Raw genomic sequence first — 25,993 nt, 5'->3', positions numbered from 1 at the left:
TCTCAGTTCAGCCCTCCTCACCACAGTCCCCAACACCTAACACACGCTTCTCCCATATTTGATAGGCACCAGCTGTGTATTCTCAGGCCCCCTTTTGGACCCATTGATTGTGCTATGGAGATTATGGACTAACTCTCATTGAAAACAATGGGATCGACTTCTGAGTATACCTGTGTAGGACAGTGCTATTAGCTACTTAGATCAGCGATATGGAATCTGTGGCCCTCCAGATATTTTTGGACTCCAACTCCTATGCCAGCAAGCAAAGTCAATGGTCAGGGATCATGGGAAATGGAGTCCAACAACCTCTGTAGGGTCATAGGTCCCCCCACCCCGGACTTGGATTAGAGTGAAGAGAAGGTAGAAACACAACTAATACCTAATTTGTCCATCTCCATCCTGCCTGCACGCCTACTCTGCTTTGTGTATGTGTGTGTTTACATCCAGTGCCTTTCTGTTTGAAATAATTACATCATTCCCTGCAAGTTGCAAAATCTCCAGAGCAGATTTTTCTTTTATTTAAAGTGTTAACTGCTGTAAAATGCCAGATAATGAAACAAAGACTTCTAGATTCACATTTAAAGCTCTCTTTTTAAAAGATATGTGTGTGCATGAAACAAACAAACAAAAAAAAAACATGCTGCAATGAGACAAATATATTTTAGCTACAGAAATTACAGTACATTTCCCCCCCTTTTGGCTATGAACACAAATCGAGGCACTAGACACCAGAGCAAGTTGGCGTTGGTAGTGAAGCTGATACAACTGCTATAAATTAACAAAGGTTTATTATTATTATTATTATTATTATTATTATTATTTCTTTACCACTTTTTTAAACATTTGGTGAACATTTCTTTCACAGAACATATCAAATAATGTGCTTTGTTGTGAAACACCACGGATTTCTTTATTCCGTACGGAGTCGCCATAGTAGAATCCATCTTTCGCATACCACTTTACTGTATGTATCAATGCCACAATAGGAAGGGGTGGGGGGAAATAATTGTGTTTTGTTTTTTTAATTAAATTTACAACGTTAAAAAAAGAAAGACCAGTCTTAAATAAATAATTCCTTGCAATGGCTCTTCTATATTACACTAACTTGGCCATTTAAACAAACAAATCTCAACATATAACGGACAGGGAAGTCTCATTTACGTCTCCTGTCGTACATCTGCGCTGCATTCCATTCAGAAGATCCTGGGAGGGAAACAAAACAACAACAAAGCATGACATGTTAATTTGAATGCCGTTCAGCTATCGGACTGAATCATGGTAAATTGGTCTAGAAGCATAAACTTATTCCACTATAGCCTGCATTTGGATTTCCAGGCACAGTTTGGGTAACACATGTTAAGGAAGCCATTGACATTGAGGAAGGATGGAGAAGGTCTGTGGGTCCATAGCAGAACATCTGATTTGCATGCAGAAGGTCCCCGGTTCAGTTCCTAGCATCTTCTAGGTAGGACTGGCAAAACCACTGCTGCTCAGTGTGAACATTACTGACTGTGACTCTTATGAGAAATGGTTGAAAGAGCTGCATATGTTTACCATGGAGAAGAGAACAAAGGAACATAAGAAGAACCTGTTTGACAAGAGAAAGGGTGGGCTCTCCTTTGATGGAGGTATTGAAGCAGAGGCTAGGCAGTCATTGGTCAGGAACGCTGTAGTCACAAGATCCTGCCTTGTCCATTCCGAATATGGAGTTAAGTCTATAGGACCTTCTACCTCTGTGCCCCAAAGTACCAAAAAGTAAAACCAGAGAAAATGGTGGCATCCTAAGGTTTCACATTACCTTTCTACCTCTCCTTTCATCCCTTCCTTCCACAGTAGTGCTGACAGCATTCGCTACAATAACCTTTGGACTGGCACATATCTTTAAGGATGAGGGCTGTTCATGTTAAGCTGCTAAATAAGAAGCCCAGTTGGTAGCCTCGTCTCATGTACCTGTTGCTGGGCTAAGCCACATCAGATTACATGTGTGGGAGGATCAAATGAACGTTCCCACAAGTTAAATGTTCCTGCGCATTCCCTAGCTTGTCAGGACAGAAAGCAGGAGTCTCTCACATGTTTATTTTCTGTGCAGATTCTTGTTAACTTTTAACATGGTAGAGCATCCAAATTTATGACATCCTCCCTGGCCCCAAATCTCCCTGACAGTTGATCAAGACCAGGAAAAAGCTGTGCACATGGCTGTTGCGATCAGGTGTTTTGCAGCCAAGAGTGTCTTTCCTTCCAGTATAGTTTTGGTTTCAATGTGTGAAATGTACTGTGCTTTGCATTCCCCACCTGTCTGATGTTTCCTCTGTAGGTCTCAAGTTGCGTTTGTGCATCCCAACTGAAGTGTGTGCCTTTGCCAGTGCATTAATTTCCCTATAAATCAGTCATGGTTACTATACCAACTGTGGGCCCCAGATGCTGTCGGCCTCCAACTCCCATGATCCCTGACTATTGGCCATGCTGACTGAGGCTGATGGGAGTTGGAATCCAACAGCATCTCAAGGGTCCTACAGGGTCTTCACCCCTGGTCTTCTGCTCCTAGTGGTTTTAGAACACAAGCTGGCAAAGAAGAGGGGCTCAGAATGGTGAGGAAAGAAAGTGGAAGTCCTTCAAAGAACTGTTGGTGCAGGATGTTGAGGAGGAAAGATAAGAGAGACTAAGGAAAGCAGCAGAAAGAAAGTAGTTAACTAGGGATGGGCAAATCTCTCAATTTCAATTTCTCATCCCCCCCCCCCAATCTTCACTTCAGTTCTTCAGATTTCCATATCTGTTGGTGATTTTTTTAAACAGTCCTCATAAAAATGTGAATTTCTCCTAATATATGCCCCTTTGTGAATTAGGTAGGTTTGTCTTTAAATGCAAATAGAATCAAATTTATTCGCCATCCTTAGACACATTATAACTAACATCACTGACTCATTTATTTAAGAAATGCCCCGTTGGCACAGTAGCCAGCATTGGTTTGGGGCTGGGATGAAGTGAGGTGTTTAATTGTTCATTTGTGGCTACAGTTGCTCATTTACTGATTAACTTACCGGATGTCAAATGAGATGCCACTCATTTCTGATAGCAAAAAATTCTGAAGCATTGCAATACCCTATGATCAAGGCCAGCCCAAGGTATTTTGGCACCTAAGGTGAACCACAAAATGGCACCTCTGCTGCCAGTTGAGATGAGAGGGAGGAGTGAAAACCAACACTGGAATGAAAGGGGAAAGTGGAGATAAGCATTGGGATGAGAGGAGGAGGCATGGTGGTGGAGAAGGAGAAGGCAGCAGAGGTGGCAGCAGGTGGATCTGCCACTCCACCCAGGTCTGCTGCCCAAGGCGGCTGCCTCACCCTGCTTCATAGGCAAGGTGGCCCTGCCTATGGTGTTGGAAGAGCAGCTAAGACCCCTTCACACCGGCTTTTTATATCATCAGCTGCTGTGAAAATTCACATCATCCAATAAGGAGAAGGAGAAAAAAACACAGCATGCAACAGGCTAAATGTGGAAGTCAACTGCTCTGCTCTCTCTGCCCCTTCTATTTGAATTTCATTATTATGGGGTGGATTTTTAAAATGTCAGTCGAACCAAGGAAGCAGAGAAAGGTCCACACCGGCACACTTTTCCTTAAACATGAATTCTCCTGCCTTCAGCATTTGCTGCAAGATAAGAACCAGGGATCCATCAGGGCCTGTACATTCAAGATTTAGTTTAATCGCCCATTTGCTCTTACAGTTGGAGATAAAGTGGTTTTTCAAGTGGGGCTTTTCTAATCCACACTTGCGACAGATTACATATACAGAACTGGAAGCAGTTGTAGTAAAAGATGCCTCTAGTTTAAACTTGCTCTTCATTATGTTAAGAGGTTGGAATTAGAGGGGGTGTAGCAAACGAAGTGCTTTGTATACTTTATTTGACCGTTCTGATCTGTGGAACTGGCACTGCTACATGCGCTGCATAATGCTCATTCCGCGTTTGTAAGAAATTGATCTTTCAGTGTGGCAGGTTGAGTCTTCATTTGCCTGTGACATCAGCTGACGATCTCCATGCAGTTGGGTCAGCTGGCAATATTCAGGGCAGGCCTGAAGCCTGGAGTGTGTCTCTGACTCACAAAGCCTAGGTGGTCTGGCTGGCTGAAAGACTTGGGCGAACTGGTGGCATATGAGGCAGTGTGACAGAGGCCGGCTACATTCCCCTGGTGCCTCAGAGGGGCTAGACTGAGGAGACGAGAGAGGTTGAAAAATTATCTTAGCTACCTGTGAAAAGGGAAGGGCACCACATATTAGTAGCAAAAATCACTTCCAGAACTTTGACCACCCCAAAGACTTGTGAACAACCCTTTCCTGTACAAGATATGTTCCTAACTCGGTATCATCCTGGCTGCTTGATGGATTCTACCAGTCATCTACTCTAAAAAGAAGTCCTGAAATCCTAAATGCATAAGGAAGCAGCAGAATGTCACCAGGTTTGCTGAACAATAGGCCAAGACCTCAGTCTAGATTAATGCCTGCTCAGAGGTTCATGGGATCATAGCTCACTGATAGAGTAGTTGACTTGCATACCTTCAAAAGTTGCCAGATTCAATCCTACGTATCTCCATTTATAAAGGATTACATAGTAGGCAATAGGAATGACCTCTGTCTGAGAACCTGGATACTTACAGTCAGGGAAGACATTGCTGCATGAAATGGACCCACACAGTAACTTAGTTTAAAGTAGCTCCGCACAAGCATTCAGAGTTTCTATCTGCCCTTCCTCTTAGTCAGAACAGCATACCCTCCATTTTTTTCTCTGATGAAAACAGGACAACCTATTCCATAATAGTAATTATACTATATATACCCTGTCTATCTGATTTGGTTGCCCTACCGTAACTACTCTGAGTAGCTTCCAGCATATATATAAAACTTAACAAAACATTAAACATTTGAATCATAGAATTGTAGAGTTGGGAGGGACCACAAGGATCATCTAGTCCAACCCCCTGAAATGTAGGGATCTTTTTGCCTAACGTGGGATCGAACCCATGACCCTGTGATTAAAAGTTTCATGCTCAACCAACTGAGCTTTGAAAAACTTCCCTATACGGGGCTGCCTTCAAGTGGCTCAGGGGTCAGATTACTCCCCTCCAACATTTCTTCCATGAAAATAGGGATGCTAAGGAAAAGTGGACATTCTGGGATCAAATTAGAAACCAGGACGGCTTCTCTAAATCAGGGACTGTCCCTGGAAAATAGGAACAGTCCCCATATACTTGGTTCAATTCTCCTAGAGGCAGAGCCTTTCAATGAGAGCTTATTTAACAAAGGAAGATGCACCCAAAGAAAATGATATTATGCGATTACTAATGTTTGCACAGTGCTGTCATTCCATATAACAGCAGACTCAGGTGGCTGAGTGTTGACAGGACTGGACGCTGGAGAAGCGAAGCGAGGTATCAACATACTTGTGTGAACCCCAAGGAAGGCAGATGTACAAAACCTTTTTTAAAAAAAGAGCAAAACAAAATGAGGCTACTCTTTCCTCACAAGAAAAAAAAAGCTAATAAGGATTGAGCATGCTCAGTAGTTTATACAAACCATCTATTCCCAGTTGGGAAACTGGGAGGCAATGACTTGCTTGACTCCCTTACAGCTCAAAATATCTCAAAAGCTGTCCGTCTGCCTGGAACCCTGGTGTCATCTCTAATGTCTACACAATATCTTTCAGAAAGGAGATTTCTTAATTTCAGGTTACTGTTACATAATTTCCAGTAGGTGACTAATCCCAGAGCTCTGGTGTTGCACAGTGAATTTGGAGCTAGGTCACAATCTTGCTCGGACACTTTGAAACAGCCCCACTGAATTTAAAAGGACCGCTCTAAAGTGAATAAATTACAGGATATGTCAGTACTACTTTAGTGTCAACATTTGATTGAACTAAAGTGTGTAAAATGTCTCTTTAAAAAGAAACGACTTCCCATTTTTTGGTTTGTTTTTCTGCAGCACACCAAAATGCAATCGGGGGGGGGGGGTGTACATAAAACTCTGGTATATATCTCTAGCAAAGAAAGACCTACTGTCCTTTCATTTCTGCAATCAGATCTATATATTTCATTGTCTTCAGCCACTCAGGCTCTGTGGGTGACACCAGAGTAGAAGAGAAGAACAATGAATACTGAGATGATTGAAATCGGAACTTAATCTTCCAGGCTAGAATATTTCAGTTTCCAAGTGTGGTGATGAATATCTATTGTTCATGCTCACTTTAGGCAACTAGCTGTAAATTATTCTATACATTACAGCAATTCTGAAGTAATAAGATATTTTTTAAAAACATGGTTATTCGCACTTCTTGTATTTTCAGATCACAATAGGAACAGAATCTCAACTCAAGCTTGAATCTGTCAATTGGTATTTGCAAGTGCCTTAGTATCTAATGGCTACTCTACCCAGAGATAAACCCAACACTCAATTGCTCATGATTCATAGCAATTTGTAAATCTAAACAGAGTACCGACATAATATTGCAATGATGAATGCTACTGGGTTGGAAATAAAGCAACCCACAATTGGAATTTCAGAAAAATAGTTTGCAACGCAAGCTTAAATAATTGCTAAACATGTTAGGCAGTTTGGTTTCCTACGCCACTTAAGAAAATAGCAGAGGGTGTTCCTTTAAAACCTTTCAATAGTCTATAGAGCACATTTAAACTAACCATGGTCTCTTTTTTCCTGTTATTCAGTAATTACATGTCTTGTGGACCCACTAGCAGACATCACATTTTCAGTGGGTAAATGAAGCCTTGATAAACCATCAGCAACAGAATGACAGCTTAATGTGAAGATAGGTTTGGCTGGAGAGATATGGCATGGTGCCTTTCCCCTCCACGAAGCAGTTTTGCCACCCAAAAATATGCAACTGGTTGTTACTTCAGCCAAGAGCTGTTTGACTGAGGGAGGCACTGAAACTCAATGGCAGAGCTCAGGTTTGGCATGCACGAAGTCTCAGGTTCCAGGTGCAAGATGAGCCAATGGCAGGAGGCAACTTCCTATGTGAAGATGGATATGTTATGAACATACTTATTATTATTACTATTTAAAATAGTAGGTAAGAGAGGTTGTGCTTGCAGGCTTCGCTGTAGTTTATACATACCAGAATCTAAAGATCTTTTGCCCATGAGTCCAACAAATGAATCTGTTTTATGTCCTGAAAAATATATTTGGGGGTGTTTAAGTACATTTGAAATACAGCTTTCTCTCTCTTGTGGCAATGCGTGTTCATGGTGAATACACAGTAGAAACAAACTGCAAATGATTAAATGTGGCACCTCACTAGGTCTTAGTTTAAGAAAAGACAAGAGTACCCCTCATCTATTACTTCTGTGTCCTACTCAAATAATTGCCAATGTTTATTCATTCAATATGGGTTTGGATTAGCAGTTAAATAGTGGTCACTGAGCTACCAGCCTTGTTTGAAAGCTACAGTTGTTCTTGAGCTGTCTTTAATGATGGAACATGTGCTGGGAAGAATCATGGCTTAATTCTTTCTTTTAAAATACCTTGAGGTATCTTGGGGCTTAGCTTCAGTTACAGTTCCTTGGTTTTTGTAGCCAAGAGTCCCAGTCCAATGAGCTCAAATAGGGGGTGATGACACATTTTAGAGTGCATTTACTAAGTTCTGTAAGAAAATGTTGCCTTGCAAAAATACTTTTTTTAGGACGAGGCTAACATCCTTTGGTGCATGTAGGGAAAGTGAATTTTGGAGAGTCACACTAACTGGTCGGAGCACTGAGTTGACTTTGCACCAGGGCTTACTGCAAAGCTTACTGCAGGGCCTTGGGCAAATTGTGACCCTCATTGTAGCTGTTCTTATTGAATTGCTGCAAGGATAAATAATAGAATCTGTCAAGTTGGAAGGGACCACAAGGGCCATCTAGTCCAACCTCCTGCAATGCAGTAATCTTTTTGCCCAAAGTTGGGCTCCAACCCATGACCCTAAGACCCTAGGTTTAGTCTTATGCTCTACTGAATAAACTATCTTGAACTGAAAGACACTTTTGCAAGAATATTGAGAGTCGTAGTTAAGTAATTTCTGGAGGGCAGCAGGTACATTACACCGGCTGTGCACCGAGAAGTGCTATAGAAAGGACCGGTTACTAGAAATGTGCAATCAAGGTGTATCACAGACAACTTTCCCAGCCCAAAGTAGAAGATGCTGGCAGAATCTTTCACTCCCCCTCCACACACTCTTCCTGATGTTACCTGTATCCTCTCCTGTCCCTTCTGCTTGCCAGCTATTGCTCTATCTGTTTCTTTCAACGTTTTCCTTTGTGTTTCTTTCATGCCACTGCCCCCTTCTTCCTTTCTAAGCTTCAGAAGAATGATGCTGGATTAGATCAAAGCTCTGGCATCTGCTCACCAAAAGTCTCTATTTCTTTTTCCTCCCAAAGGGAACATACATTGTAAAGGCTCACCCGGGCTCCACTGCTTACAGGAAGGAGAGAGCTGCAATAGGCTAACTTGACCAAAGACTTCCCCCTTCTTAAATTCCCCCAAACCGAGTGGCAGCTATAAATTTCCCCTTTGGAAAGAGTTTTGTCTAGTTAAAACTGTTGATCAAGACAAAACAAATGGCAAAGCTTTCAGAAGCCAGACATCTGCGTATATAAAAGATTTGTCTCCCAATCTGAGACAGCACACTATAATTTTGAAAGCAGCCACTAAGTACAGCTAGATGAATTTTGGCTGGAAGAGTTTTAATTGTCATTCAAATGGGTAATCCTGGTGATTTAATACGTATAGCCACCAGCCCGGATGGCTAGGAGTCTTATTAATTTGTGGCAAAATACAACTCCCCTCCCCCCAAAAAAAACCCTCTTAGCATTGGTCTTATTGAAATCAAAGCATTTGGATTTGTATGGCTTTGGACAGTTTTGGGGAAAATATCTCTCTCTGTTGATATGCTTTTTCTCTAACAAAATGCAACCTACAGTTTTTGTTGCCTAGGCTTATATATAATGTATCACATGGAACAACCTAAATCAAATGACACGTTCAAGCTAGTGCTGGAATTAGATTTAGGCTGTAATACTATAAACCCTTACTTGGGAGTAAGTCCCATTGACCACAGTGGGGCTTACTTCTGAGTAGACATGTACATAAGCCCCACTGTGGTCAATGGACTTACTCCCAAGTAAGGGTTTATAGTATTACAGGCCTAAATCTAATTCCAGCACTAGCTTGGAACGTGTCAGTTTGACTTAGGTTGTTCCAGTATTCATTAATTGTAACCTTGAACAAAAACTTAGGTTGCATTTTGTTAGAACATCACAGAAGAATTGAACTCTAAAACCATACAATGCAATCCCATGCAAACCTACTCAGGAGCAGGGGCGTAGGAAGGGGGGGGCAGGTTCTCCCAGGTTCCATCATGGAGGGGGGTGACAAATTAGCAAGGAACAATTATTGCCCTACTAGGGTGGTTCATAATATTATTTTTTTTTTAAAAAAATGCCTGCTCCAAAAGTCTTATCTTACTACACTAGGGATTATATAGCTATATATGAAATTTCATGCATATCAGTTAATATATTGACCCTCCTCCACGAAAATAGCTGTTTACTTGGCCATTTTCCTATGTCGTGAAGGCTGAAATTTCAATTCAGTAGAGCACTTACTGTTCCCAACCCTAACCCTGCGGAAAGCATCTAATTAGACTTTAATTTGATTTTGACATGTTTTTAGGAGGTAATTTAGTTATTGTTTGATTTTATACCAGTGCTATGTATCTGATGTTAGCCGCCCTGAGCCCGACTTTGGCCGCGGAGGGTGGGATATAAATAAAAGTTTATTATTATTATTATTCCTTTGTAAGAAAATATGAAATAATGTAAAACAATTCCCCCCCCTGCAAAAATAAAAATAGAAATCAATGTGTAGGGGGGTGACAAGAAATTTTCAGCACCGGGTACCACCTGACCTTCCTACGCCTCTGCTTAAGAGTTAGTCTCACTGAGTTCAATTGGACTTTTACTAGGTAAATCTGTTTACGATTGCACCTTAAACCAAATTGATTTAAGAAGAAGAAAAAAGCAACCATAGGAGCCTAGGTCAGGAGGCCTGGTTTTACTCTCACCTCTGGGTAGATTTGCACATTTAAAGTTTTGCTACTGTTCCCAGAGTTAAAACCACAACTTTCTGAGTGCTGGTGAAATAATGTCAGTAATGCTGCATGTTGGGTGGTCAGGTACATAAGTGAGTAGGGCTCCTGAACCTTAAATAGTTGTGCGTAGAAGCCTGAACTTCAGCAGGTGTACCTTGTCATGCAAACCACATCTGGGAAAATTCCCTCTTCTACATAACTATTAAAGGTGCTAGAGCCCTGTCCCTTTTCTTTGCATCTGGTCACCCTAGCTCAGGCATAGGCAAACTCGGCCCTCCAGATGTTTTGGGACTACAACTCCCATCATCCCTGACCACTGGTCCTGTTAGCTAGGGATGGTGGGAGTTGTAGTCTCAAAACATCTGGAGGGCCGAGTTTGCCTATGCCTGCCCTAGCTGCACAGCTAAGCTGGGTCTGTGTGTGTAGCCCTCCAGATGTTGATGGACTCCAAGTCCCATCAGCCCCGGCCAGCATGGCCAGTGGCCAAGGATGCTGGGAATTGTAGTCCAACAGCCTCTGGAGGGCCTATGCATGCCCTTTGTGCATAACCATAAGCTAGGGTTGCCAGATTTCAAAAAGTGAAAATCCGAACACTGGGTGGGGGGGGCAAAGATGCTGAGGGGTTTTTTTTTTCTTTGGTTTTGCAAAATCTCCTAATGAAATTTTTACCTTTTTTTTTTTTACAGAAATCGCCAAAAAACCAACACCTCCTATATGGGCTGCCTTCCCTCCTCCCTCCCAGGCCCCAGGTTTTCCTGGATATTGTAGCCACTTTTCAAAATTCTGCACGGAAGCCATTTTTGACAGATGAATCCCGGCTATGTCAGGGAAATTCTGGACATATGGCAGCCCTACTATAACCAGCCCTGACTATAAGTGATACTGTTATTAGTTTCACAAAGTGGCCGTGATCCAATGACACACTGGGGCACATTTGTGCCCCTATCAATAGTAGATAGTCATGGCTAGGTCCCATTGAAATCAAAAGTTAGTATGAATTCATGTTGCCTTCAGGGGAACCAAAGCTGGACTCTCACCCCTCTTACTTGGGAGTAAACCCCACTTCATTTGGACTTACTTCTGAGTAAGCAAGCTGTTGCCACAATGGAAATTCAGAGCAACCCTATGTGTGTTTACTTAGAAGTAAGTGTCACTGTGTTCAGAAGTGCTGACTCCCACTTAAGAGTCAGATTGGAGCCACACAGTGATCACCTGATTCCCTCCAGTTGGCAAAAATTATCCGTGAATTATATTGTTTGCAATTACACGAAGTCCCCTGTACAGACAATCACAGAGCAGCTTTTGTTTACATGAAGCCCCAGAATGTACATCAGCATTTCCCTATTTCTGGTTTGGAAGCAATAAGAAACAGGTGTAAACTTGCAGTCCTGGATATCAGTTGCATTGAAATCAGCCGGAAAGGGCACACTGGGGAATTATTGTAGGGGAGGGAATCAGCATTATTTCCAGCAAAACCAGCATTAACTTACTTTTATGGGAGAGAGGGCTGTATCCTGGAAAACAATAAAAAAGAAACAATTAGCTGAAGTAGTAGAGATGGCATTTCACTGTGTCGCGTTCATGAAAAGAACAAAAGCGTTTAGCACCAGCTCAGTAGCGTTACACTGCAGTTAATGCACTGATTATTTTCCGAATAATTCATGGCCACGAAACACTTTTCAATACAGGCACAATACGCCAGGATTGCTTCCTGCATGAGCTTCCTTTAAAAAAAGAACATGCCTTTATGCATTCCCCAACTTCCCCACTAAATCCCTCTGCGAGGGATGTTCCGGATGCAAAATACAGCAATAAAATGAAATGGATTTTGTTAACTACTGGTTTTATATGCAGTGTAATTGAGCAGATTCACTGGTATTGTTGCAACTACTCTCTCTGTGTGTGTGTGCATTGGTGGGTGGGGAGAGATCTTTTTACCTGAGGACCAACTTTCCTTCTGGGTAACTCCCAGAGGCTGTATGTAAGTGGTGGAGGGGGACAGAGACATGAGTGGATGGAAGAAGAGATGTATATTGGTTAGCGATAGCTCATCAACGGAAGAACCAGACTGAAATACCCCTGAACATATGAGAAAGTAATATCTGGGATACAGCAGTGTCTGAGCGTCTCACCAGACACAGGAGGACAATTAAAGACATAACGAACAGAGACACCTTCCAAGAAACATGGGCCCCTTTCTTTAACCATATTAATGATCAAAATCAAGACCTTGTTATTCCAACAGCTCAATATTCTCAGTGGAGAGGTCACGTTAAGTTATATGTTTGAACACTGAATGTGTAAGTTTCTGTCTAGAGTCCATGGATAGAACATACACCATTAGATGTACTGCTGGAAAAGTGTTTAACGGTTCTTGTATTTGTTTAAAAACCAATAACAATTCATTTCTTTAAAAATGAAGAAGAAGAAGAAATGCATATTTAACCTTTATACAGTTAGATACTTTGTATGTACCCCTCTCTGTCCATTCAGGCAAGCAAAAGGCATTCTCAAAGCTCAAAGACATATTTTAGTCAGGCAAAAACTCTCAAGAAGGATGGGAAGCAGGGCTGGTGAGGGGTGTGGCCTGGTGAGGGGTGTGGCCTGAGGAGAGGTGTGGCTGGTGAGGGGGTGTGGCCTGAGTTGGAGGGCTGCATTCAGCATCTGAGTTTGAGGCTCCTTACCATGGCCTGCCTTGATATTATGCACAGTGAGGCTGCAACCCTAACCCTCAACTTGTATAGCAATGGTTGGGTTTCGGTGGTTAGGTTAGGTTAGAGGCAGTTAGGTTTCATTGGACATCCCTGTCTGCCAGTAGAGGAGGTGAGGTGCTCTTGCTATTGCAGAGACCCCAATGCTATTTGGATTTTCCTCCCTCCTCCAAGATTAACTCCATATTTCCAAATGATGAAGAATCCCTGGGTGAAGTTATTCAGCCCAGCACTAGAAAATACTTTGATTCCATGCAGCAGGGGGGTTTATTTCCATGGGACTTTTCAGGATGGGAATGTAAACGTTTTGGTGTTTTGCTAAACGCATTGTGTCCAACTGCTAAATGTTAGTTGCGGTGGCTTTTAATTTTAAACTGATTCCAAAGAAAGGGAAGTTTAAACAATTCCGGTAAAAGAGCCAACAGTTTTAGCTGAAATCATCTTGCATATAAATCAAGTGAGCTGCATGAAAGAGTGAGTTCGGAAAAGGGTTCTCACCAGAATCTCGTTTTCCCATTAAGCCGTAGAATTGCTGAGGTCTTGGTCGCCTGGCAATTCTCTGGAGGAAGTGCTCGAAGGGTAAAGGCAACTCCTCCTGAAACAGAGATATTGTATCATTAGTGGAGCACTCGGTGTGCGATACTGACAGCGCAATGTTGGGTGAACAAAAAAAGAAGCCCTTCAGTCTGGACGTATTAAGTATCACTCAGCATATGGTGCCTTGGTTTCCTCACTTTTCTTGTCTGCCTTTTCCCAAAGTCTCCAGGGAGAAATGATCCCGTTGCAAAGGAAAATGTCTTTTCCTCTAAGGCCAGATTATGAACTAAACAGAATCCAGACAGAACTGCAATCAAAATCCAATCTGGAATCAAGTTACCCTATGTTCTGTCACAAGGAGGCCACGAGGGGGCAGTGGAAATACAAAGTCAGAAAATCCCAAAACTAGGGGCAAACTACACCTGATGCTGAAGATCCGTGATGAGCATTTTGAAACAGGCGTGAAGAGGCAAACATAAGAACAAGGATGGACAATTTAGATCAGAGGAATGTATATGTTTGCATGCAATTTCCTCCAGTGCTCCAGTGTTTCAGCTAAATTTAGAATCTCATGAAAATATCCAACTATTAGCATCATTATCCTTATCATCACACAGTGTTGCATTGTTTTAAATTTGCAGCACATTTTAAATTTGCTTTAGAACATCAGGTGAGTCACATGTGGTTTGGCTCTATGGGGATGCATTCATTAAGGGATGTGCTAATAGTTCTCTTAAGGAGCTTTCACATGAGAAGCTTATGTTTGCTTTTGAACCTTTCTGGCACTGTTTGTGTCAGGTGCAAATGTGCTTATGTATGTGAGAGTTGACATGGAAGGGAAACAAAATGAGTGTGGTAAGCAATGGAGCTTTCATATTCCCATGTCATGTGGATTTAAACTCGATCCATTGTCACACGGGACACATAAAAGCCACCACTGTTTTATATTTAGGAAGTTTGGTTATGCTGGGCCAAAAGCTGAGCCCAACATACAATGGACGATACAGAAAACATGTTTCTTGGACGGAAGCTGTTGGCAGTCAAGACTTGTGCACATTAAAGCATATTAAAAGTACATTCTTTCCTTTGAAGAATTCTGGTCCCTGTAGTTTAAGGGTTGCTAGGAACTCGAACTCTAGAAAGCTGCTGTCAACCATTGTAGACATTACTATGACGATGATGATTACTATTCGTTACCAGCCCTTCACCTCAGGGTCCAGGGCAGTTAAAACACAATATTAAAACAGTTTAAATTAACTTTAAAATACAGAAATAAAGTGGTCCCCAAAATATACATCTCAAGTGTCAAAAGCCAGAGGTAAAGAGGTGCATCTTCAGTGTTTACCCAAATCTGTATAATAAAGGTGCCAGATGCAGTGCTGTGGGGTGGCAGTCTCACAATTTAGGGGCAGCCACAGAGAATGCTCTCTCTAGGGCCACCACCCCACCACCAAGAGGGCTCCCTATGCGGATTTTAGCACCTGAGAGGGTCTGCAGGGAAGGAGGAAATTTTTCAGGCATTTGAGACCTGAGTCGTCTCAGTTAATGTGGACCCCTTGAACTGGGCCTGAAAACGAACTGGCAACCAGAGCAACTGTTTTCAAAATAGTGTTATATGAAATCTGAAGAGTATACCAGCCAGTAATCCAGCTGCTGAATTTTGGACCCATTGACATTTCCAAGTCATCTTTCAAGAGCAGCCCCACGTAGAGCACATTACAAAGATCCAGTTTGGAAGTTACCAGACCATGGAGTCCAGCAGTCCAGTAGTTTCTATCCAAAGAGGGCTGCAGCTGGCAAACCAACCAGAGCTGGAAAAAGGCACTGAGGCCACCTGAGGCTTCAGTGACACTGTTGAATCCAGAAAAAACAAACAAACTGCAAACTTGCCCCTTCCAGGGCAGGCCACCTTCCAAATGTAAGGACTCAGAACTCAGAACATGTAACATCTGTCTTTTCAAGATTCAGCTTCAGTTTACTGGCCCATATCTGACCCATCACTGCCTGCAAGCATTGGTCTAACACCTCAATTGCCTCTCTTCATTCAGTTGGAGCAGAGAGATAATGCTGGGTGTCACCTGTATATTGATGGGAATGCATTCCAGATCTCCTGATGGCAGCTCCCAAAGGCTTCATATAGATGTTGAACAGCATGGGGGAGACTACGTAACAACTCCCATGGCACTGAATCAAAGTCTCCCATGACTACTTTCTGGAAATGGCTCTGGAGATAGGAGTGGAAACACTGAAGCACAGTCCCCCCCCCCCCTTTGAGATGCTCTAGTCTAAACTAGGCAGCTTCCTATGTTCTTCTGTGTGAGCTCACATGCAACAAAGCTCACCACTGCACACCAAATATACACAAAACCATCCCTGCTGGGTCTTTGGTTTTTAAAAAGTAGGAGCGTGCTGGACGTAGTGTGTTTTCTAGCCTGAAACCAAAATATATTGCTGCTTGGGGTTTTGGGAGAGGCACTCTAGACATGCACAGAGGAGCTTTTTTCATAATTAATCCAGATGTTCCCCAAATCAATCAATTCAAAGCAAGTGCTGGAAGGAAGGTGTGACTCATATGCGGCACTCAACCCACAATTTAGATTTGCGTTACTTCTCATACGCAGTGGTTAGGCATGTATTAACACTTACTTAAAAAAAGAATTAAATAAAATCAACACCAACACAGCATTCTGTGCCACCATGATCCCAATGTCGCTAATTTTTAATTTATTAAAAACTATTTGCTTATTTTAGCATGACTCCCTCTATTCCCAAAGTTCAGAGGAGAGTGCAGCTGTTCATGTGGCCAAAATAGTACCACCCGTACACAAGAGGGAGGCAACAGCAGGCTCTGGGGAACCCCAAGATTTTCAGATGATGGGAAACTCCAAAAGTAGTCCAGTGTGGATTGAGTATTAGCATCTTGGTATGCTGACTGATTTGGGAGAAAAACAAACAGAAAAACAAACTAATGTTGGAGAGGGGAGGGAATGGAATGGAATAACGAGGGGAAATGGCATGGCTGGCTGACCAGAACTGTGAGCAGAGGGCTCATCCACATGGTGTTTTGCTACCCGAGGCAAATGAGACAATAGCATCCCCTCCCTTTCCACATACCAAAGGCAGGCAGATTGGTGAATGATGTTTATTCAGCACTGACAATGGAACAGCACCTTCTAACAGCACCTAAGAGCAGCATGATAGGTGAGGGGCAACTGGGCAAGCTGTGCAGGATGTGCAGCTCTGTTTTCCAACATCTTGCCACTGCTTCCCACTTTTCAGGCAGCCAGCTCACTCTGCCTGGTGATGGGGGCCAGCCCTGACGCACAGCACACTGCAACACTTTATGGCAAGTCGCACTTGTTAATTCTTTTATGGAGAGGGGCACAGCAACAAAGACTTTCTTCCTCCAGCCACTGGAAATGTGTCAAACCCTTAGGCACCCACTAACTGCTGAGGTTATATTGAAAACCTGCCTGTCTGTCAGTGTAGACTGTGGTCCTTTAGGAGAAATGGTGGGATATAGACAGACAGACAAACAAACAAACAAACAAACAAACAAACAAACAAACCAGACAGAGAATTTCTTAAAATTCAAGATTCTCAGAAAGTTGAATGCTGCAGCTAGTATCAAATTCCATGTGTGACTCAGTTTTGATCATCCACCAAATTTTAAAAGTGGATGTTGAGATAGGAATAGGTAGAATGTCCCTTGCTTACTGAATTACTTCAAATTAACTTAAAACATCTTCTTTAAGCCTTCAGACATCACAAGGTGTTGTTAGTGGTTCAGAGCAAGACCTAACAACAATCTATTTCTGCTCAGTTGTGCTGCCCAACCATTTCTAATCAAGCCAAGTGGCTTTTGGTCAGGATGAAGCCGGATCCATACATGCACATTGCTTGATTTCTCATCCCTCAGTCAACTGTCACTTGATGTCTATCAGCTGATTCTATTGAGCCCCATACTTAAGGTTTTGTGGGGTATGATATGAAAGCTGTTGTATCTGGTCTGTGGTGGTTGTTTCAGCAATCACTTGGTGTGTAAGCTCACTTTAAATATGATAACATTTGAATGTGTGTTGGCTAGTTAAGGAAAAAGATAATTGAGGATTAAGGATCATGTGAAAATGGACAATGGATGCTATGTTTCTCTAGGAGCTCCATCTCTTCAAATCTTTGGGAGACTCCCCCCTCCAGCAACTTTTTGTCTTTATCTTTAGTCATCTTTGTTTTTCATGACTATGTAATAATGATGTACTTTTGCTGCCCTGAAATTAGTAGGCATTTACTCAAGGTGTAGCAGAATCCCTAGCATTTCCTCATCAGCACTAAAAAAACCCCCACACTAAACTGAAGCATGATTCTGAGTCTTAACTTCTGTGTTGGTGCCATCTTCCCTGTCCGGCCCAAGCAACCTAACCAACTGGCAGAAGATGGTCTTATTCCATGGGTGAGGAAGCTGTGGCTCTCCAGATGTTGCTGGACTCCAACTCTACCCAGCATGGCCAATGGTCAGAGATGATGGGAGTTGTAGTACAAGAATGCCTGGAGAGTTACCTAGAATCATAGAATTGTAGAATTGGAAGGGACCACGAGAGTCATCTAGTCCAGCCTCTTGCAACACAGGAATCTTTTGGCCAATGTGGGGCTCCAACCCACAACCCATGCTCTACCAACTGAGCTAGGCTTCTACCCCCCCCCCCCATTGTAGGGAGGTAAAAGAGATTCAATTTCCCTGTTCTAAACCATTGGGGAACAAATAGCAAGCAAACACTGGTGTTTAGTCCAGATCCCACCTCATTGCGTTTTGCAGGGTGAAGAACCCTGGAGTGATCTGCACTATGGATGCACTCAATTTCACATTCTAAAACTGTATTATTTGAGCAAACTGCAGAGGAAGTCTTGAAACCGACAAAATCTCACACTGTCTCACATTATTTGCTTAAGAAACATGCCTTTGGAGAACAGCGCTGCAGAGCAAACTTAAGAGCCCATTGCAATTCACCTATTGCCTATATCCATTGTTACTGTGGGCAGAGAAAAATAGAATCAGTTGCGCGTGTTCTTTTGCACTGCCTCTGCTATCAGACAATTCAAACTAAGTTTATTAATCAGTTGGTTGTTAGTAGGGAATGGCATGCAGACGAATGTAAGGTAGCCTTCCTTATGTTTACTCAGAATGGGGATAAGATAGAGTTAGTTGCGTGGTTTCTGCAACACACAGTGAGGATTCATGGATGTTATCCAACATTAACTTAAGTATTAGATGCAGGTTTTTGATGAGTGATTTTATGGTATTGAACCCTACTGGAATCCTGTATATACATGCCAATAAAGATCTGAAAATTCCATTGCAATGGAAGTTTTCGCAGAACCCCAGTATGACAAGGTAAAACAACATAGTTCAGAGAAACTGACAGCTGCAGCTCAGCCTACATATTGTATTTATTAAGAAATATATAGCTTGCCCTTGAGCTTTTCCTCTTTTATCCTGTGCCCACTGGTAATCACTCCCTATTTCTCATCCCATTATAATTTGCATTAGAGTTCAGGAGCACTTTGCTGTTGTTTGTGTTTGTGTGTTAGTGTGTTAGTGAATACCCATCAATATGCAGATAGAGAAGAATCCTTGCCATTGCCTCCCATCACCCTTAAACACCCCCAAAGACTGATGTTGTATCCAGTACTGGAAAAAAGAAGGGGGAAACGAAAGCAAGAGAAAACCACCACTGCCACCACTCCAATCTGAAACAGAGCAGGGCATGGATGGAATTGACCTGAAAGGATGGAAAGGACCTTGAAGTCTTTAAATAATTTGGATGCATGTCTGCAGGTTGGCTTGCAGGATGCAAGCAGATGGCTTGCAGGATGCATGCAGGTGGCTTGCAGATAAGCAAACTGAATAGTACCCGGGAGACCCACAGATTCTTATCCCTATATTCAGGCACTACCCGGCAGAGCTGTTGTTATTATTCTCAATAATAATTTATTATTTGCCTTCCAAGCAATCGCCCCAAGGTGATGCACAATAAAAGCAGCAAAAAACAGCGAAACACAAACACACAACCAACCAATACATTTAGTGCAAAAGTAACGCAATACAAAATAGACACTAAGGGCAAAGACCCACCTTTCTGGCTGGGAAAGGCTGTTGGAGCAAATGCATCTTTCTAGAAGGTAAAGATAGTGGGCACCTGTGGAGCTTGACAGAAATGTTATTCCACAGTAGAGGAGCGCTTTAGAGCTGACTTTTCTCTACAGTGGTACCTCTGGTTAAGAACTTAATTCGTTCTGGAGGTCTGTTCTTAACCTGAAACTGTTCTTAACCTGAGACACCACTTTAGCTAGTGGGACCTCCCGCTGCCGCCGCACCGCCACCGCACGATTTCTGTTCTCATCCTGAGGTAAAGTTCTTAACCTGAGGTAGAGTTCTCATCCTGAGGTAAAGTTCTTAACCCGGGGTACTATTTCTGGGTTAGTGGAGTCTGTAACCTGAAGTGCCTGTAACCTGAAGCATCTGTAACCTGATGTATTTCTATCCCTCTACCCTATACCTGGAACCTGTGTGACACTTTTGCCCCATGAGCTAATGTAACCAGTCTTGGGAGGGTGAGGAAGGAAGTTCAAATCTCAAAGAAGTAGCCTCTCAACTTTGTTATCTATTATCTCTGGTGGAGTCTGGCAGGGGAAGAAATGGGAATTTTTAAGGATCAAACGCCAAACGACCCCTGCGCCCCGCTTCCCAGTGCAGTCCGCTCAGAAGTTAAGTTCCACTAGGATGGTATAGGAGTTCTTATAAAACACACTGCATCTTCGGTGTCCGAAACGAATAAAAATGTCCCATTTTCTCAGCTCTGGCTGCGCAGCCAGCCCGATCTAAAACACGCCTAACTCCGAAGTAAACTCCCACCCTCTTGGCTCGGATTTACTCTCAGATTAAGCGTGCATCGGATTGCAGTTTTGCGGCGCTGTCCGATGCATAAACCCCACCTGCGTTCATCGGGGCTTGACCGTTTGCAAGGAAAGGACGGCAGCCTTAATATGAAAGAAGAAATAAGAAGCAAGAGCACTGGGTGGCGTCCAAATAAGCCCTACTCAGAGTAGATCCGTTGAAATTAATGTACATACGGGAGCCGTGCCCGTTACTTTTAAGGGATCTGCTCTGAGTATAGCTAGCGATGAAAAAAATATATCTTTCTCTCTCGGTCTCCTTTGCTTCTAATCTTTAACCGGGCATCCACAGAATCGCAGTTTCCCCGACGACGCTGTGAATTCCTTTGCTGGGGAGAAACATGTTGGCAAGTTGCATGGACAGACGAGGGTTTTGAGAAAAAACCAACCCTGTGGATTTGCCTCCCTCTCACTGTCTAATAAACACACACACAGACACCCCCCGGAGAAAATCGCTGTGCACCCGTGAAGTCCAGGACTTTCCCCAGACGTGATCTCTGGTTTTAGAACCAGTTCAAACTCAACAGCAAAAACCAGCACGATCCCAGTAACGCCCCACCGCCCGTGCGCCACTGTCGAAAAAAAAAAAGCCACCACCGGACTTAGCCGTCGGGGCTTGAAAAGCATCTTTCGCTCACCTTGTTTTGGTCGCCATCGGACCAGTCCGACCAGTAATTCAGCTCCTCGTTGTCTCCCAGCTCTTCCGCAAAGGCTTGAGCCGAGACTAGGAACAGCACGGTCAAAACCGCCAGGAATTTCATCGTCGCCGCCGCCCGCTTTCCTCCACGTCGAGGAGCAGCCCGAGGAACCCTTGGTGGTCGGGACGGCAGGAGGTGGAGAGGATGCCGTCGAGGAAAAGCCCGGACCGTCGTCCCCTCCTCTCGCCCTGCGGCTGCTGAAAAGTTCTGAGAAGCTGTAGCAAAGAGACAGAGAGAGAGATAGAGAAAAGTGAGGGGTGGGCGTGTGTTGCATACAGGCTTTCCCCTCCTTGCCAGCGCATCTCAGCCTAGACGAGATGAAAAGAAGGCAAAGGCGCCTGGTCCTCCCGCTGGATGCTGCGGAGAGATGCAGGAACCTGGATGCAAGTGATGCCTAAGGCAAGGAGCCAACGCTGAAGCAGGGAGAGGGCACTTACTGAGAGAGGACGCTGCTGCTTTCCTGGGTGTGGGGCTCAATGAATGCACACCAAGCCAACCCTCTCTACTTTATATTCCTGGCGGCGGGGAGGGCCAGAGAGCTTCCTCTGCCTCAGCCTAATTGCTCCCTGGTATTTATCATGTGAGTCACATGAGAAGACCCCACCCGCACAGGCCGCCCCAAGGCATGATGGAGACGGATCTGCATCCAGTCACCTCAGGGCTCGCTCGCTTCCTTCCTTCCTTCTTTTGGGGGGTGGCCCCCTACTTGAGAGTCCACACGCAGAGAGCCGTCTTCCGTGTGGTTTTTCCAGATGATGCAATCTGGGGTTTGTATCTACGTAGGAAGGAGCCCTCTCCTTCCAGACCTCCCCAAGATGCCTCTTGTGCCATTGTCCCAGGAGGCCCCCGATGAATCATCAAAGCAGATCTCAGTGACTCATCCGGGGTGACTTTGTGAAGACGTTTTTGGATGCCAGGCCCTGCTTGGTTTGAAGATGAGGGGCCTCAAGGCCTCGCTTCAAGGAGTGGAAGGATGACTTCTTTACAAAGCCCTAAATAAACCGCTAGATCAGGAGATGATAGATAGATGCAACATGGGATAGATAGAGACATCAAGATAGATAGATAGATAGATAGATAGAGACATCAAATTTGCAAATGATTGCACAAGCTGTGTGACTTGGCTGCACGAAATGCTTATGCCATTGATAATGCAGATGCAGAGAAATCAATCTTGGGTTGCTGGTCTGCAAACTTTTTCCTTGCTTCCTCCATCATGTACTGTTTCCAGGCTCAGTTGCTAAATGCCACAGAGATGGACAAGGACATTCATTTGCTAGGCAGTAGGATTGCTAACGTCCCTGTTTCAACACCCCCCCCCCACCTCTGCTTCAGAACTTGAACTGCAGTGAGAAGGAAGTCTGCTCTGTCTCCTGCCCAGTTGTACATCAAGGCACAACCCAATTGCATTGTGGTACTTAGATTTCATATATTTTGGCACTTTGAAGGATATGAATGGCTCTCACTCATGTTATATGGGTAATGAGGAATGTAGAAAACTTTGACCTACTTGGTTAGAAGCCAGGGGAGTGGAGCTGCAGAATGAATCCATCTAGTGTCATTTCAAGATCTCATGTTAGGATCTTGGTGCTAGGGCAGGATCCAAGTTTAGGTTCCTCTACTGTAATCAGTAACGGCTACCTCAGGAACAAAGAGATAATCTTGTCTGAAGGAGAAAGGCTTTCCTCTGTTTCTGCTGACCCAGAAAGGTGAATTCAGTGGGCAATATCTTTTAAATTCTGCTTGTGCAACAGTGCAATCCAAGACCTAAGATTGCAGCTCTGTGTTTGAGGGTGGCTCACACAAAACAGCCATTGCAATTCCCAGTTACTGCTAATGAAATGCTGTGGGGGTTATTGTTTCTGTTTGTGACTATGTTATGTACTTTCCCCCCTTTTTATATTGTAACCCCCCCCCCGGGGGGATCCTCAGATGAAGGAATTTAATACAGTGGTACCTCGGGTTAAGAACTTAATTTGTTCTGGAGGTCCATTCTTAACCTGAAACTGTTCTTAACCCGAAGCACCACTTTAGCTAATGGGGCCTCCCACTGCTGCCGTGCCACCACTGCATGATTTCTGTTGTCATCCTGAAGCAAAGTTCTTAACCTGAAGCACTATTTCTGGGTTAGTGGAGTCTGTAACCTGAAGCGTCTGTATCCCGAGGTACCACTGTAAATGAAATGAAATAAATGAACATGAAGTACAGCTGCTTAGATTAACTCCCATCAGCCCCTGTCAGACCAATAGTCAGGGATAATGAGAATCCAACAATATCTGGAAGATCACAGGTGAGCCACCCCTGCTATACACATGTCTCTAAAAGCAACCTTATTTTCAAGGGGAACCATATGATTCCAGACTGATAGGCACTCAGCCACTGGAGTTGGCTCTTAGAGGGAATGATCAATCCATCTTAGTTTGATGAACTTTCTTGGCCAGTTTACAAAACTCATCATAAGATTTTAGCTCTGTGTACTTTGTTGTTGTGGTTGTTTAAAAAACACACCCATGTATTTTATTCTTTTGTGTTTTTACCCTGCTGATTGATGATGGACAGAAAATAACCCTCATTTGATTCAACCTATGAGTCAGATATGATATCAGGTACTCATCCAAAAGGTTTTCTGGCAGGTGGTAGCAGCGTGATGGAAACTGAACTGGTCTACTTGCCTTTACCTGTAGATTCCCCCATTCCTTTTTATTCTCTTTGCGGCTAGAAAGAAAGTTGTCTTGACAGTAATTTCCACTTAATGGCTCAGGGTGTGATTAGTGGCAAGAGAGGTTTATTTGAACAAAACAGTCCAATTAGGAGAAATCTTTACTCTCATGTGGGAAGAAAAAAAAAATATTCTGGACAGAAAGTTCCTGCTCACTTTGTATTCAGGAGCACCTATTCTGATCCTTGAATAGTTTTGCACATGCTTTAGGGACGTTTGCAGATTCGCTGCCCGGGAGAAATATATATTAGAGTCCTTTTCTAATTTTTATGCTCAGGGTGCTTTAAAATATAGTTTGGGGTCTTAACCTGGGTGCCAGCCCACTCTAATCACTGGATCCAGCAGGTGTTAGAATTTAATCAAAATTCCTAACTCTTGGAATAGCCAGGCTAGCCTCCTGGTGAGCTCATAGAATCATAGAGCTGGAAGGAACCCCAAGGGTCATCTAGTCCAACCCCCTGCAATGCAGAAATCTCAGCTAAAGCATAGATGACAGATGGCCATCCTACCCCTGCTTAAAACCTTAAAGGAAGGAGAGTCCCCAACTTCTGCTGTCAAACAGTTCTCACTGGCAGGTGATAGCCTGGGTGGGCGATGAGACATTAAGGGTGTTTAAGGGGCTCAGTGTGAGACAGCAAATATGTGGGGGCCTCTCCCTCAACAGATAAAACCAGAGTTTAGAGTTAACAGGAGCAGTGATGTGACCTAGCAAGGAAAGAAGCAATATGGAGAAAGAGAGGGAGAGCAATATCCGAGAGCAATGTTTGATTTCTGTTTGAATCCAAGGTTGCAGCTATGAGAGAAACAAGGCCCTTTTGGGGTGTTTACGCTGTGAGCCCGTCCATTGTAGGCTCAGGTTGTATATAGGTGGAAATAAACCATATATTATAAAGACACCACAGTCTCCACTATGCCTCATTTCCCAGAGGAATCATAAACCCTCGGCAGGCACCCGGAAACCCCACTCAGAGATTGGAGTGGCATGCAACAATAGATATGCGTTCAGGCATGCAACCCCCAACCCCAGCTAAAGTGGTTCAATCTGGAACAGTTTTGCCCTGTTTGTCTATAAAACCTCTCATATTATATTCCTGTGGTTTACATCTCAAAAGGCACTCCTGTGCCATGTTCCCTGTGGCTGGATTTATCATAGAAAATTACATTCAGTCTGCTAATGAACATTTATTTGTGCATAACAATATGCCTGAATCATCTCCAGCCTCCTTCCATGATGGTCCTTTTTCCCCACCAGGGTCTTCTCTAAGGGACAGAAGAACATAAAAAGAGCCCTGTTGGATCGGATGGGAGGCTCATCAAAGTCCAGCCAACCAGGTAACCAAAGGAAGCTCCTAAGACATGAATGCAGTGGCACTCTGCCCATTTTGGATTCCCAGCAGCTGATAGTCAGAAGCATCATACCTTTGAAAGCTCAGTCAGAACATAATCTGACACTCTAACCTAGCGGTTCTCAACCTGTGGGACCCCAGATGTTGTTGGACTACAACTCCCATCAGCTCTGAGCTCTGGCCTTGCTAGCTAGGGGTGATGGGAGTTGTAGTTCAAAAACATCTGGGGACTAAGGCTGCTCTAACCCCTATATTTCACTGACCTTTTTCAAGCAAATGTCTGGTGTATCCTGTGTTGGAAGCCGCCCAGAGTGGCTAGGGCAACCCAGTCAGATGGGTGGGGTACAAACAGTGCTTTTTTTTTAAGAAAAAAAGGTGCTGGTGATCACCATGAAGTCATTCTAATAAATGCCACACTTTTAACATTTGTGGGGGAAAGGTGCTGGTACTCCCAGAAAAAAAGCACTGTGTACAATTAATAAATTATTATTATTATTATTATTATTATTATTATTATTATTATTATTATTACTATGAGGAGAGAGAGCACTCACGCACTGCTGATGTTAAATAAATGTAAAATAAGAAGAGCATATAAAGTAAAATGTAGCTCAAGGCTGATGTACACATTCACAAACCTTACTCAGTGATTTGCAGCTGAATACATGAATTGCCTCCAATGGAAAGTACAGTCCAATGTGGTGTCAGGGCACCTGAACTTTCCCTCTGCCTTGTTTAATCAGTGGTGGCCATCTCACACAGTGATGAATGTGTCCACGTGTGAATTCACTCTCAGCGTCAACAGTTTTTTTTGGCATGGTGGATCTCATTTTGTGTGTGAATGTAAAGCGAACATTCGTTGTGACAGAGAAGGTTGCTTGTGATCTACATTCCCTCCCC

At 43.4% G+C, this 25,993-nt stretch overlaps 1 protein-coding gene across 3 annotated transcripts; it reads right to left on the bottom strand.

Annotated features, from left to right (window-relative positions):
* Positions 1 to 496: 496 nt before the first annotated feature.
* TAC1 (tachykinin precursor 1) lies at positions 497 to 25,993 on the bottom strand. 3 transcript variants are annotated; one of them, XM_083706195.1, is made up of 6 exons: positions 25,732 to 25,993; positions 20,969 to 21,243; positions 13,341 to 13,437; positions 11,622 to 11,645; positions 7,123 to 7,176; positions 497 to 1,203 (listed from the first exon to the last, which is right to left on the bottom strand). In XM_083706195.1, exons 2-6 carry the CDS (start codon positions 21,089 to 21,091, stop codon positions 1,154 to 1,156), a joined length of 348 nt encoding a protein of 115 aa, XP_083562321.1. In that variant the 5' UTR covers positions 21,092 to 21,243; positions 25,732 to 25,993; the 3' UTR covers positions 497 to 1,153. The 3 variants fall into 3 exon arrangements, with proteins under 3 accessions (XP_083562321.1, XP_083562320.1, XP_083562322.1); XM_083706194.1 differs by lacking the exon at positions 25,732 to 25,993 and adding an exon at positions 21,466 to 21,594; XM_083706196.1 differs by lacking the exons at positions 7,123 to 7,176; positions 25,732 to 25,993 and adding an exon at positions 21,466 to 21,593.

Source organism: Podarcis gaigeae (assembly GCF_964106915.1).
Source record: "Podarcis gaigeae genome assembly, chromosome: 12".
Taxonomy (NCBI): domain Eukaryota; kingdom Metazoa; phylum Chordata; class Lepidosauria; order Squamata; family Lacertidae; genus Podarcis; species Podarcis gaigeae.
Note: the sequence above shows the minus strand (reverse complement) of the source record. Positions and strands in the feature narration are given on the sequence as shown.